At 46.4% G+C, this 14,928-nt stretch overlaps 1 protein-coding gene across 16 annotated transcripts in view; it reads right to left on the bottom strand.

Annotated features, from left to right (window-relative positions):
- Arvcf (ARVCF delta catenin family member) overlaps window positions 1-14,928 on the bottom strand; it is a 58,512-nt gene that overhangs the window by 40,207 nt on the left and 3,377 nt on the right. For 9 of the 16 annotated variants that reach the window (XM_040291043.2, XM_040291047.2, XM_040291046.2 and 6 more), the window contains exon 2: window positions 4,223-4,276. The exons of 2 other annotated variants lie outside the window; for them this stretch is intronic. Coding sequence is in view for 1 of the 14 variants with exons in the window: in XM_078038736.1 (XP_077894862.1) it covers window positions 3,949-4,032 (84 nt within the window). In the remaining 13 variants the exon portion in view is untranslated. Of the gene's footprint in view, window positions 1-13; window positions 86-3,948; window positions 4,065-4,222; window positions 4,277-14,928 lie in introns of all 16 variants that reach the window. 5 more of the 16 variants (XM_078038733.1, XM_078038736.1, XM_078038734.1 and 2 more) reach the window with 3 other exon arrangements.

Genomic DNA, 14,928 nt, shown 5'->3' with positions numbered 1-14,928 from the left:
GGAGCGTTCTTACCACACAGAGCTGAACTGATGACTGCTGGGCCTCCGCAGCTGAGGGTCAGGCCAGGACAAAGGGTACCCAAGCCTGAGAGAAGGAAGGCACTTCACTCAGCCTGAGTCCAGAGGCATTCATGAGCAGATCCCCTAGGACAATCCCGGCAGGGAACAGCTAGAAGGTGACTATAGTCAGAATGACTGTATGAGGTCCAAGGGAAGGGCACAAGGAGTAAAGGAAGCTCTGGAGAAGACAACAATGAGGCTGGGGGCCTATAAACACGGCGCAGGGGGGGGGGAGTGGGGGTTGTGGACACCAAAATAGCCATCTGGTGGCAGCATATGAAGACTGCCCAGGAGAGCCCTCAGGCAGAGAACACAGCTAGGCCACTTCATCTGATGGCCTGGACACTATAAGCCTTGCCATTCTTACAGCATAGGCCATACAACTAGTCACAAATCATACTGAGAAAGGGATGGCAAGGTGAAGTACCTGGCTAGCCTATACTAGGCTCTCCAGTCATGCAGGCAAGGTTCTTATGTGGCAGCCAGATCAACTGAATTGTCCACCAGCCCTTGTGGCTGAGACGCATATAGAACATGAGTGAGGGAAATGCCTCTACCTTGAATCATGAAGATGCCAAAGTTGGTGATCACTGAAGATGAGGCCAACTGGCTTAACACCCACCCCACTCCCAGCATGACAAAGCTGCTTGGTCAAGGGGTGCCCCCAGGTGATAGGTCATATAAGCTGATATCAGGAGGCTCAAGCTCCTCAGGGATGGCTCAGGGATTGGGGACCCTGGGGTTCCTGCAATGACCCTAACAGTAGCCAGAATGTGGTATCTAAAGGCTAGACACCTACAAAGAGGTCCAGGTTACATTCCGGGCTTCTAGGGAGGTTCCTATCACAACAGGGACCAAGTCCCCTGCTCTTGGTCAATGGGCCCCAAGTATACCACAACCTATGCAAGGAGGGTCAGCCTGCTTAAGCAGCATGAGTTTCAAGGGAGTCCCATAGAGATCTCAGGGAGGGGAGCTTGCAGTAGTTCAACACACATTCAAAGAAACACGCAGAACAACCAAAACATTGAGAATAAAGACTGATGGCATGGAGTCTCCCTTACTTGGTCTTTTAGTTAAAAAGTAACAAGCAAACCTGGGCCTGATGTGGCCACGATGGCCAATGTTGGGCATGGAGCTCAGGGAGTGGGAGCTATTATCAAAGCTGAGTGAAGGGACTGTCTGTAACTAGGGACTGCCTGCCTGTCACCAGTGATAGCAAACCTGAGGACATAAGGACATCAAAACATTTCCAACTTCTAGTGACATTAGGCAAGATATTAGGCAATAAATGGTTCATATGCAACAGGAAAAACTAAACTAAACTCTCACCTGATGTTTATGTAAAAAAAAATTCTAGATGGATTAAATGCTAAGTGTTAAGAACTAAAGTAGAAACATCTACTAGAAGAGAAGACAAACATGTATTTATCTGGCTACATGCTGAGGAGGACTATACACAGAGTGATGGAACAACTAAAGAAAGGGAAAAAATCCAACATTTTGCTACAAAGTATGAAAAATTTCTGAACATCAAAAACTGTCAAAAACAAAAATTAGGTGCTGGGGATGTGGCTCAAGCGGTAGCGCACTTGCCTGGCATGCGTGCGGCCTGGGTTCGATCCTCAGCACCACATACAAAGATGTTGTGTCCGCCAAAAACTAAAAAAATAAATAAATATTAAAAAAAATTAAAAAGCTGAGAAAAATATTCAGCAGGCAGGGAGATGAGCAAATAATTAATATCTTTACTATAGAAAGGCTCATATTAAGAGCTAAGAAACTCATCAAGACCCCAGGGGAAACCCAGCACAGGGACAGGCTGGGCTGGGTGCCTGTTTCTGAGAGGGAATACCAGGGCTGGCCCCCACCAGCCCTTGTCACCTAGGCCTGGCATCAGCATATGCCAACCCATCACATGGCCCTCCAGCTCTCCATCCCCAGGAAGCCCCTGCCATTCACCATCTCACAATCCCACAGTTAGCCACTGTTTCCCTGTTTGATATCCATCTTCTCAGCCAGACTGGGAGCTTCTCAAGGGCAGGGCTGGGCCTGGTGGGGTTGCCATGCCCAATGTTGGGCATCGGGCTCAGGGAGTGGGAGATGTTATCAAAGCCGAATGTAAGACACACATGTGTGTTTATATCAGTCCCTATCTCAACTTAGCTTTGATGTCTCCCTCCTATCTCCTTCCTGGTTATGGGCAAAACTATATCCTGGGGCCCAGCAGAACAGGGAACCAAAAAGTATGGGCCTGGCTTCTACTTGCTAGTCTGTGAAATGTGGTCTACTACAAATGCCATCACCCATTCATCTAATGCCTAGGTCGGACATGAATAATCAATCACAGAACTCCATGGTCAGAGTAGAGGCAAGGAGAAAAAAGAAAAAGAGGGGGAGAAAGAGAGAAAGAAACAGAGCAATAGATATGAGGAGAAGACCAGGAATTGGAAGCAGGAAAAGAGACAGAGGGACAGGAAAGGAGTGAGCAATGGCAGGAAAATCAGGTGATAAGGGCCAGGTAGCCTTGGATGTGTTTAGCTCCCACGCCCTCATAGACTTCGTTATTAGAGATGACATCTGACCTGGCCTCCCTAAGAAGTTAAGGGGGATGGGAGCCACTCTCTCCTCACGCTGTTGTCTCCAGACACTGTTACCTTCTGTCACAAGCAATGTTATGTCCCAAGTCCTGGACACTCCGGCCCAGTAAGCCCTGGACACAGCCTGAGCCTCTTCTTCCCAGAATTCCCTGTATGGGTCAATGACCTGAGCACTGAAACACTTGGCCAGATACTGGTCTTCCCACACAGGAGTCAGCAACAGATTTAGCTCTTCCCAGGCTGACCTGGGCTGGCCTGGTCAGCAACTTCCCACACACAAGGTCCTTGGGAACAAGGAATGAGAAACCAGACCTCTCTCTCTCCCTTCCCCTACATTCCTTTGTACAGAACACTCAGGCACCCAAAGACCTAGGGATTCCTGGGTCTGCTGCTACCATCTTCTCCCAAGCACAGTACCAGTGGGCAAGGCTTCCACACTGGGTGATAAGTGTCACTAAGAATCCACAGGGCTGTCATTAGTTGAGCCTCCCAAGACAGCACTCACTAGGTAGGGAAATGGACAGATAGCTGGCTGGGAACTGGGCATCTGTACTGGAGGAACAAGAGTAACTAGGAATACTTTTTGTAACCAATCACCTATTCTGCCCAACAGCAACCATCACAGCAGTATTCTTGACAGGGTGTCAGGTGCCATCAGGGAGTCCCTTCTATTCAAAAGGGTATAGGGGGACATAATTATCACTTGGCCTTCCAATCTGTTGTATCTTCCCAGTACAACATCTCAGTGAGCTATAATTAACAGATGAACTCAAAACACAGATCACACCACTGGCAGGGGCCAGCACATATAACCCCCCAGCTGTGCTCAGAGCAGGATATCATTTGCTAGGGCTAGAAGTGTTGGTGAGTGGTTCAGTACCCCTGGGTTCAATCCCTGGTTTGAAAACCAAAAAACAAAAAGAAGGAAGGAAGGAAGGAAGGAAGGAAGGAAGGAAGGAAGGAAGGAAGGAAGGAAAGAAGGAAGGATGGATCATTGCTAGAATTGTCTACAGTTGTTCTTGCTCTACAATGGCAGAGTAATGTGGCTGTGACAGAGATCACAAACCTGAAAAACTGCAATATTCATTATTTGCCTCTTTCAGACAAAGTCTGTGGAAGCTGGCCTTGAGGCCCAACAGCTATGACCAGCCAGGTGCTCCAATCTCCTAGGAGCTACTCTGAGATGAACACAAGGCTGGGCCAGCTGTGCTGACACCCAGATTGCAATGGCTGGTGTCCAAGCCAAACTGGATGGGGATCAGAACCAGCTAATGTCCTAATCAATACTTACCATCAATCTGGTAGGCTGGGTCCACCAGAGCGTTGTCCTCAAGTCAGACATCAAACTGGTGGCTGCTGCCCACATTGGGACCATTAGGAAATCCAGCAGGGGTTGCCATATCCAGCCTTTATACAAAAGGTTATAAAGCTCAACCAAGGTAAAGACGACCAAGATGGATGACAGTGCCCATCCATTCTCTATTGACCACACCTGCCAGGTTCAGCAAGACTATGCTGTCCTGTGTGGGAAACAGATATGCTCAGGCCAACCCCAGGCCACTTACCTGTCTCTACAGGAGATCAGCATGTCCTAATGCCCATCCTGTGGACTCTGGCTCCTGCAGAGAAACCAGAGGGCACTGTTTAACGCTACCCCGGCTAGAGTGAATTCCTTCAGGATTAAGATGTAATGGTCCAGATTACTCCAAATCAGAATGATGTTATTCTGAACCCTAAGGTCATCCTGCAGTGCTCCTGACTCATAACCACACACTTGTGTGCACTTTCTTGTCCTAATGTTGCTGGCACCTAGTTTATATCAAGTCAACTTCTCTTTCCTTCCTTCCACCCTTCCTTCCTTTCCTTCTTTTCCCTTTGTAGCACTGGGGATCAAACCCAGGGCCTCATGTATACTAGGTAGGCACTCTACCACTCAGCTATATTTCCAGCCCCTCTTGCATTTCTAACATTGTTGAGAGTTCAGAGGTGTGCACTGATAGTGACCTCTTTTCCCCTTCCAGAAGGCTGGGCTCATTTTATCCTGATAAGAAGCATAAAGAGAGAAGTCCCGCACAAGAGACGGTTAGGACCACAGTTCTGGTGGCCTACTCAGGTGTTCACAATCCCTCCACCAACATGGCCCTGATCCTTCTACCCTAGAGTCCACTCCTGTACTATGGAATAGTATCTGCCTCTCCTGATGCTTCCAGAGGCCAGCCCAGATCTTTTGTTCTCCCAAATAGGCAGCAGCTCCCCAGTCCATAAGATACCAGTGGCAAGTAGGCTACTGATCCCAGAGCTATGTTCAAGTGCAACCTGGGACCTGGCTCTTGGGTGACCACATTGTATGGAGCCAAGATGGGGACAAGGTGGCACCTGTCCCTCACATAGGCCACAGCTCACAGTCCTGGAACCACGCACTTCCTGAATCAGCCAATAGCCTGGGGACATATTCCCTCTAATTATATCCACATCTGGAGACTGCCAAAGCACCCATGTTGTAAAAATTAGAACCAGAATGGCATAGATAGGCAGGGAGGGATGGCCTTGGTTGGGAAGCACTTTCTTCTACCTGAGTGGAGGGTATTGGGAAGCCATGTCTGAGGAGAAAGCTGATAATGCTGGGAGTTCTTTTGCCTCTGCTCTATGGTATTTTCCAGATTGTTCTGAGTTTCTACCCAACCTGTGTGGATGTGATCTATTTGGGCATGCCAACAGCCCCTTCATCATGGGGAAGAACTTTGTGTAGGAGTGGGAACAGGCCATGGGTCAGGGCAGGAACATTAGGGGTTAGGGGATTAGGACCTGGAAGTCAGAGGCAGGAACAAACTGGGGCTCTAAGCTGGTGCATGCTCATGTGCACAATTAGTGTGCATCTGTGTATAGACCAGCCTGGAAGGACTTATCTGGAAGCAGCAGGTAGGCATGGTTTAGGGCTAGCCCCTAATATCCTCCACCCAAGTAGATAAAAATGCTATTCCTATCCTGAGGTCTGAGGCTCAGGAATCCTTCCTCTCAATATGACATCTCTGGGACACATTTGCTTTTAGTTTAAATATTCACAACAATTTTGTCCCACAAAGAACTGTGTGAATTTATCATCAACCTTGATATCTTACAGTCTCTCCTCGGGACTTGCCATGTGTCGCTGTTTTGTGCAATGCAGGCTGTCTGCCAACATCTCACTGATTCCTTCTAGGTGCCCTGAGTAGAGCTAACACCTCATTTTATAGATGATGAAACCAGGTCCAGGACAGAAAGTGATTGGACCAACATCTGAGCTCAGATCTTCCTGTCTCCAGAGTTCCCCATAATTTCTACCCAGCTGGGGATGGCACGTCCTCAGGAAGAATGGGGCTCCTGCCTTGCAAGGTGTCTCAGAGGTGGTGGTGGGAGCAGTGGTGGGGAAGAAGAAGGGACTGTGGAGGCAGAATAGTGGTAGCCAGAAGGAATGTGTCTTGGTCTTAAGAGTGTCCTTGTCATAGTGGCTTCATACAGGTGAGGTCAAGGCAGAATGATTGTAGCCAGTCTGCTGGAAGCCCTGGGGCAGTAGATGGATGGAGGAAGTGATTTAAGAAGTGACAGAACAGAGATATGTAGATCTAATGATGAGAATTGTGACAAGGGGGTAGGAGATACCCATTTGAGAAGACCTTTCAACACTCCTTGAGGCTAGTCTATAGGCTCAGGGGTTATCCATCTGGTCAAGGACTCAGAAATAGGAATCTTGTAGCTAGGAGAGCCACCAACCTTGTCAGATGGTTCATCCAAATAGGTTGGCCTGGTCCTATCCTTACCATGACCACTCCATGCTGGGACTCCCCACCAAACTTCCTAGTCACAGCCAAGCCCTGGGGTACTACCAGGCCCTGCCCACTCCCCACAGAACCATCTCCAGTCCTGGGAAGGTCTACAGCTCTGATGTAGTATCTGTGGCCCAAACAGAAGACACAGACTAGGGCATGAGCCCAGCCCAGGCCGCAAGGACCAGTCATGCAACCAGACCATGAGCTACAAGTCCTAAGAATATGAACTGCATGAAGCAGTTCCTATGGTCACAAGCTGAGTCCACAGTGGGGACAGGATCTAGATTGGGCATGCTAGGCACGCGGCTTGGGGCCCACGGCCCAGTGAGATCAGATAGGTCTGAGAACTTGCTTTATATGGCTGCAGTGTGAACTTGGTAGGCTATAGCCCTAGACAGATCTCCTCCAAACCTGCTCTGTGAGCAGAGGTGGAACTGAATACAAGTAGCTGGGGATATGTTCTTCCAGAAACCAAGGTGGGCATATTTATGGACCACACCTTGGCCACCACTGAACAGGGGAGATTCATGTTTCCCAATGACAATGGTGTCCACCATAGCAAAACCAATGTGTTCCTTTAGGCAGCTACCACCCTGAGAACATCATGAGGACATAACCCATGCCTGTACCCTGCTGTGGTGACAGGACCAGGCTTGGGAAAGTGGCCGGGGTGCATGTCTGAAAGAGGCCTTTCAGGGCCATGCAAGAACCGGGCTCCATTTTTCACTGTTCCCACCATTTGGCCCTGGAGTCTACATCCAAGTGTAAGGGGCACCAAGGGGCTTGCCCCATGATCTCTTTTCCAGATCCACATTCTTGACAAGTAGCCCAGAGGAAGCAGAGCTTTGGCCTCCCAGGTGGGCACCTCAGGAAAGGTTCTAGCCCTTAGAAGGAGACTGAGTGAAGATGGTCTTGTCTGCCATGACCATGGTCCCAGCTGCCCTCTGGTGGCCATGGCTGGCCCCTAGTTGCTTTGCAAGAGGTCAGCAGCCCCTCACTGGGCAGAAGCAGTGAAAAGGGCCAGTGAATGACTCAGTGGAGAAAGGAAGACACGTGTGTGTGTGTGTGTGTGTGTGTGTGTGTGTGTGTGTGTGTGTATGTCTGCTAATTCTGAAAATATCTTCTCAACCTGAAACAGGCTGATAGGTGAGCTCCTTAGCTAGAACGTCCACAAAGGGATCTCTGACCCTCTATCTTCCTAATTCTGGGGTTCTTACAGAGTGGCCTAAAACCTCATCCTGACCTTAATGAAAGCCTGTTGTAAAACACATAAATTGTCTCTCAACAAGAGTTACTGTCTGGAAGTCTCCAGACTTTCTTGTGGCCCACCTGGTCTCTTGCAGTGCTGCCTCAGGGACTCCTCCATCCTCCATTCCTGGCAGAGTGGGCCTTGACTCCAACTGAAACTCTGCCCCCTCCCCCTGTGTTAGAGAATATGACAGATGCGGGGGCTGGCCAGACATGCCTGGTATCCTTGGCATAGCTCCTGGCTCCTCCTTGCAGGGTATCTCATTACTTCTGCTCTCACTCCAGGATGGCCTTGTGCCCCCTAGGCCTCTTGGTGTGAAATAACTCAGCCTGAGTCCTTGTGAAGCACAGAGCTGCAGCCCCATTCTCATGAGAGAGGTTGAGAAATGCAAAGGGCCTCTGGGACTTGGAAGAGATTTGAAGGGCCACCTCTAGAGGGGGTGTCAGATCTAACATAGGAAATCAAGCAGTCTAATTGTGACAGGTGGTGGGAGCAGAACAGAGTTTAAGCAGGACAAAGGGCTAAATGGAGTTCCAGCTTTGGATAGCAGGTCCTCGGGTCTACACAAATCCCAAAGGCAGTCCAGCTAGAAAAATCCAGTGGGAGGCTGTTCTCAGGATCACCCTCCTCACCAATTTTGGACTTGAGTTCTTGTGCTTAGTAAATACTCTGTGCTCAGTCATATGCATAAGGTGCACCCCAAACAGAAAATAGGTATGAAGTTAGGGGACAGCAGAGAGCAATCACCTCAGTTGAGATGGGACAAGGATGGGGGAAAAGTCTATGCCTTTCCAGATCTCAAGGCCTGTACTACCTGCTCAGGAACTGACTGGACATGGCTCTACAATGCTGGACCAGAGAACTCTGTCTCTGGTGTCCAACACTATCTCAGGTCCAAAGATACAAGGAGCATAAGATAAGCAGCATCTGCTCTGAATGGACCAACTCTATGACCACAGCCTGGATCCTGGAGTTGAGGCAGAAGGGCTATTGTCACCAAGGGGCTGGAGGTTCCCAGTGTACCTCTGGCTGGTATTCAGGGGATGATTTCCCCTGAGAGACATCTTGCTCATCACTCCACCCTCTGGGCTAATACATTCTGGCCTGTGCATTACAATGTGGAATGTGTATGACCACCTGAGATTGTTAGCTCATATCACCAGACCAGTGTAGTGGAGAAAGCCTGAGGAGGCCTGTAATCTAGCTACTCAGGAGGCTTAGGCAGAAAGATCACAAGTTCAAATACAGCCTCAGCAACTTAGAGAATCTGTCTCAAAATTTAAAAATAAAAAAGGGCTGGGGATGTTGCCAATAAGAAAGGTGGGAGGGTGAGGAAGAGACTACTTACCCTAAAGGTTGACACCCAGGGGTCTGAATATGTCTGAATTTAGAGGGAAGGAGCCAAAGTTTTTTAGTTCGATATTCAATCTGATAGATAACACAATCAGAAAGGATTAAATGTAACCCAGTACTGAATTATTAAAGAGTTAAAATGGGAAAGCTAGGGAACTTAGACTCCTGCCCTGGGCAACTCCTCAGCAATTCCAGATTACACACTACTCAGAGTAACCAGGACCTGCATCCGACAGAGAAGGGGGCAGGAATGACGTGGGGAAGTGACCTAGGCGGGGATACCAGACAGGGATCCCCGGCGGTGTCTCTCGCTTATTCCCCAGGCGGCAGCAGCAGCGCGGTGCGGGAACATCCCCTTGGCCAGGCTGAGTCCCTACGGCACACCACCCCTGGAAAGTTCCCTGGCCTCGCCGCCCCTCAGTCCCTTGGAAAGTTTCCGTGGCCGCCCTCGAGGCGCCGTAGTCGCTCGGTGTGGACATCGCTGCGGAGCTGGGATGCACTCAGCGGGGGCGCGCAACGCTAGGCGCCCCCCGCCAGGTCCGGCAGAGCCCTGAGGCTGCGCACAAAGGGACCCGTGTTGAGAGCCACAGCCAAAGGGGCCCCAGCAAACTTCCAGCTGCCAGCAAGCTTCAGACTGCCCCAGCAACATCTAGCTGATTGGCTCCTCTGCGGTGATGTTCATTGGGCTGTTTCCCTGCCCTTCAGACTGCCAGCTGATGATTGGCTCACAGCTGCCCCAGCAACATCTAGCTGATTGGCTCCTCCACGGAGCTGCTCATTGGGTGACTTCTTTGGCTCTGCCCACGCAACCCAGCCAATCGGCCTCAAGAGGAGGAGGATTGTGGGAGGAAAAGGCGGGTGTTGGGGAGAGAGGCTTGTGGAAGCCGGTGGTGGCAGTTGGGCTCTGAGGGTTTTTCCCTGGAGCTGTTTTGTTTGGCGTTTGTAGTTCTAAAAATAAAGTTAGTTTCTTTTTGACAAGTGGCTCCTGATTTGTGCCAAGCCAGACTTCGGCATTTGGTGGCTCGCACGGGGAGCAACTGAGGGTAAGTAAACTGCTCGCCCCTGAGGGCAGGGCGAGAGGATGGGGAGCCATTCTAAGATTCCTCTTTTGTTTTGCTTCATTTTTGTTTTAACTTGCCTGTCCCTGGAGATGAGTGAGAGGGAAGAAAAACCACTCACATCTGGGGAAAAACTATTTGCGTTTGAGGAACAGATAGGGAGAAAGGACGGATGCATATGTCAGGAGGATAGAAAGGCTGTTATAATGATTTTGTGTGGTTCCCTTTTTATTGGATTCTGTCTCGGTTTTGTTTGGCGTCATCTTGTTGGGTTGTATTATAGTAGAAATACGGGATCAGCAATTAGTAAAAAACAAACCGAAAGAGTGTTAAGTAAATTGTTAGAGGAAGGAAGCTTCCCAGTAAAACCAAGAGCAGTCAGGGCATACGTTGATGTAATACAAGAATATAGCCCATGGCTTTTTAAGGAGGGGTTGTTAGATATATCACAATGGAACCATCATGGTGAAGATTTAAAAAGAATAGAAAAGAACAACCCAGGGACTCTGCCAGTTGGCACATTGTCATTGTGGACGTTGGTATCTAGTTTGCTTAGTCCAAAGCCTTCAGTTCAGACAGAGGTAGAGGAAGAAGAAGACATATTGATTCAAGTAGAAGAGGAAGTCTCTCAAGTTAGTCAGACAGAGGAAAAGATTCAAGTAAAAGCTCGAGCTAGTCAGAAAGAGGAAAAGATTCAAGTAAAAGAGAAGGTATTTCGAGATAGTGAGACAGAGGAAGGAAGTTTAGAGCAGAAAAATCTATCAGGGGAAAAGTTAAAACAGGTGACTGGTAATAAGACCCTTTTGTTAGAGAGCGTAAGTGTCCAACCAACAGCACCGCCTCTACAGGAGACTGCTACTAACAGCATTCTATCACCAGAGGGCGTAAGTGTTCAACCAACAGCGCCACCTCTACAGGAGACTGCTACTAACAGCACTCTATCACCAGAGGGCATAAGTGTCCAATCAACAGCACCACCTCCATATGCTAAGAGACTCCCAACCCCCGCAGTTGATAGTTTGGATCCTGAGACAGGATCTCAAGTATGCCCTGTATTTGAGGTAGGAGGGCAGCGAACTTACCAGGGTTTAAATTTCAAATCAGTGAAGGAGCTAAAAGAGGCTGTAGCAACCTATGGTCCTCAAGCACCCTTCACTGTAAGCTTGGTCGAATCCATTACCAACTTAAGCATGACGCCAGCAGATTGGGCTAGTTTGTGTAAAGCTGTGCTAAATGGAGGACAATACCTGTTATGGAAGGTTGCCAATGAGGAATTTTGCAAGGAGACGGCTAGTCGAAATGCAGCAGCTGGTTATCCTCAGAGAAATCTAGATATGTTGTTAGGAAAGGGACCTTATGAGGATCGGCAGCAACAACTTGCATATGATCCTGGTGTATATTTACAAATTGCTGTAGATGCAGTTAGGGCATGGAAGTCTTTACAAGAACCTGGAGGTTTACAAGGTCAATTATCTAAGATAATACAAGGAGCTAATGAACCTTACGCTGAATTTGTAGATAGGCTTATTCAAACAGCTACCAGAGTTTTTGGGAATACAGAACAAGCAATGCCATTTATAAAACAACTGGCTTATGACCAAGCGAATCGTTGGTGTAGAGATATCATTAGACCATGGAAACATGAAGATTTAAACACATATATTAAATTATGTAGAGACATTAATGAACAAGGGCAAATTGTGGCAGCTGCAGTAAAACAAGCTTTAGATGCCAGAGACATTAATGAACAAGGGCAAATTGTGGCAGCTGCAGTAAAACAGGCTTTAGATGCCAGAGACATTAATGAACAAGGGCAAATTGTGGCAGCTGCAGTAAAACAGGTTTTAGATGCCAGAGACATTAATGAACAAGGGCAAATTGTGGCAGCTGCAGTAAAACAGGCTTTAGATGCCAGGCCAAGAACATGCTACAATTGTCAACAAACAGGACATTTTAAAAGGAATTGCCCCATAGGAGGAGGGTTTAACAAAACTAGGTATCAAACAAGTAGAATACCGGGTATTTGCCCACGATGCCGTAGAGGGAGACATTGGGCTAATGAATGCCGTTCTCAAACCACCATAGAGGGTACTCCATTATATTGGGCTAATGAATACCGTCCTCAAACCACCATAGAGGGTACTCCATTATCAAAAAACGAACAAGGACAAGGTGTTTATCCACAATATCGTGGACAAAGGCATCGGGCTCCGTTGCCAAAAAATGGACAGGGGGCCCCAATGCTCCGGGGCCCCAAACCACAAATATACGGAGCACTGGAGGAACCCAGCAACCCCAGCAACCCCATCAGGGTAGTGCCCAGCACATCAGATCCCTCATCAGACAAACCAGAGGGAGCGCAGGGTTGGACATCTGCGCCTCCACCAAATCAGTACTAACTCCAGAGATGGGAGTTCAAATCATTCCCACAGGGGTAAAAGGACCTCTTCCCAAAGGAACAGTAGGCTTATTATTGGGACGCAGCTCTTCTACTCTAAAAGGACTTTTGATAAGTCCTGGGGTAATTGATTCCAATTATGAAGGTGAAATAAAAATTATAGCCAGTTCTCCAAAGGGTATATCAGTAATTTCACCAGGAGATAGAATAGCACAGTTACTAATAATACCAAGCCTACATGATAAATTTTCCAGTCATGTTGTAGAAAGAGGTTCCAAGGGATTAGGCTCCACAGGTGTAGATTGGGCTATGCTTTCTTTAAATTTAGATTCTCGCCCCATGCTAAAACTAAATATTCAAGGACATGAATTTAATGGGCTACTGGATACAGGTGCAGATCTTAGCATCATCTCTCGTCAAGAATGGCCAAAACATTGGCCATTACAACAAGCCACTCAATCGCTTCGAGGCCTAGGAGTGGCGACTAATCCCGATAGAAGTGCAATGCTATTAGATTGGAAGGATCCTGAAGGATGTGAAGGAACTATACAGCCATATGTATTGGATCATCTTCCCGTAAATTTATGGGGACGAGATGTCTTAGATCAATTAGGTTTGACATTAACAAATAATATCAATCAAAATGCACCCACTATTATGGCTAGACAAGGTTTTAGGAAAGGAAAAAGATTAGAAAGACAAGAACAATGTATAGCAGCACCAATACAAATAGATCAAGGAACAGACAGACATGGGTTGGATTTTCACAAAGGGCCACTGAGACAATAAAAATTACATGGAAATCAGAAAGACCAGTATGGGTTCCTCAGTGGCCCTTGACTAAAGAAAAGACACAAGTAGCCCATGATCTGGTCAAACAACAATTAGCGGAAGGACATATACAACCTTCTGTATCTCCCCATAATACTCCCATTTTTGTCATCAAAAAGAAATCTGGTAAATGGAGATTACTGCAAGATTTAAGAGCCATTAACAATGAAATGGTCATTATGGGACCTGCTCAATCGGGGATTCCTCAATTGTCTGCTTTGCCAAAAACTTGGTATGTTTTAGTTATAGATATTAAAGATTGTTTTTTTTCAATTCCAATTCATCCTGAGGATAGTCCACGTTTTGCATTTACTATCCCTGCACTAAATCATGAAGGTCCTGATCAGAGATATGAATGGAAAGTACTCCCTCAAGGGATGGCTAACAGCCCAACTATGTGTCAAATTTATGTTAACAAAGTAATCCAGCCACTTAGAAATCAAAATCCTGAACTACAAATATTTCACTATATGGATGATGTGTTATTGGCACACAAAGCTAAAAACACATTGCTAGAATGTTATGCCACACTTACAAACTTATTAAAAAATTATAATCTAGAGATAGCAATAGATAAAGTGCAATTAAATTTTCCAATTAATTATTTAGGAGTTCTATTATCCTCAACCATGGTCCGTCCACCAAAAATTCAAATACGAGTAGATCAACTCAAATCACTTAATGACTTTCAAAAGTTATTAGGAGACATAAATTGGATAAGGCCTTATCTAGGTATTCCAACAGGAGAATTGGGACCTTTATTTGATATCCTAAAAGGTCCATCAGATCCAAATTCACCCCGAATGTTAACGCCTGAAGCAAGAAAGGCATTAAAAATCATTGAAACATATATGGAAAATATGCATTTGGATAGAATTGATATAAGTTTGCCTTTATTATTTATTGTATTACCAACAAAAAATATTCCTACAGGAGTATTTTGGCAAGAAGGTCCATTATTATGGATACATTTATCTTATTCTCCTAACACTATTCTTACTAGATATCCTGAGGCTGTAGGACAATTAATACTCAAAGGAATAAAAACAGCAAAGGCAGTGTTTGGAATTTCTCCCCATAAAATTATTACTCCATATACTATGAATCAAATTGATGAATTAGCTAATGAGTTAAATACTTGGGCAATAATAATGTGCAAATCTAATGTTTCATTTGATAACCACTTACCATCTAATCCTTTATTGTCTTTTTGGTCATTGCATCCTGTAATTTTTCCAAAAATGACAAGAAAAACACCTATCATGAATGCTCCAAATATATTCACTGATGGGTCAAATAATGGTACAGCAGCAATAGTTACACCTGATCAAACTTTTACATTTTTAGTACCCAAACAATCAGCTCAAAAGGTAGAGCTTAATGCAGTATTACAAACTTTTGTGATGTTTAAAGATTCTGTATTTAATTTATTTTCTGATAGCCAGTATATAGTTAATGCTATAGTATCCCTTGAAGATGCTGGTAGAATTTCCCCTTCTTCTACTGTTTTCTCTTTGTTTTCCACTATACAAAGTTTAATCTGGGACAGAAAAGATCCATTCTTTATAGGACATAT

Source organism: Ictidomys tridecemlineatus, chromosome 2 (assembly GCF_052094955.1).
Source record: "Ictidomys tridecemlineatus isolate mIctTri1 chromosome 2, mIctTri1.hap1, whole genome shotgun sequence".
Lineage (NCBI taxonomy): Eukaryota > Metazoa > Chordata > Mammalia > Rodentia > Sciuridae > Ictidomys > Ictidomys tridecemlineatus.
This window is presented reverse-complemented; position numbering and strand designations above follow the sequence as displayed.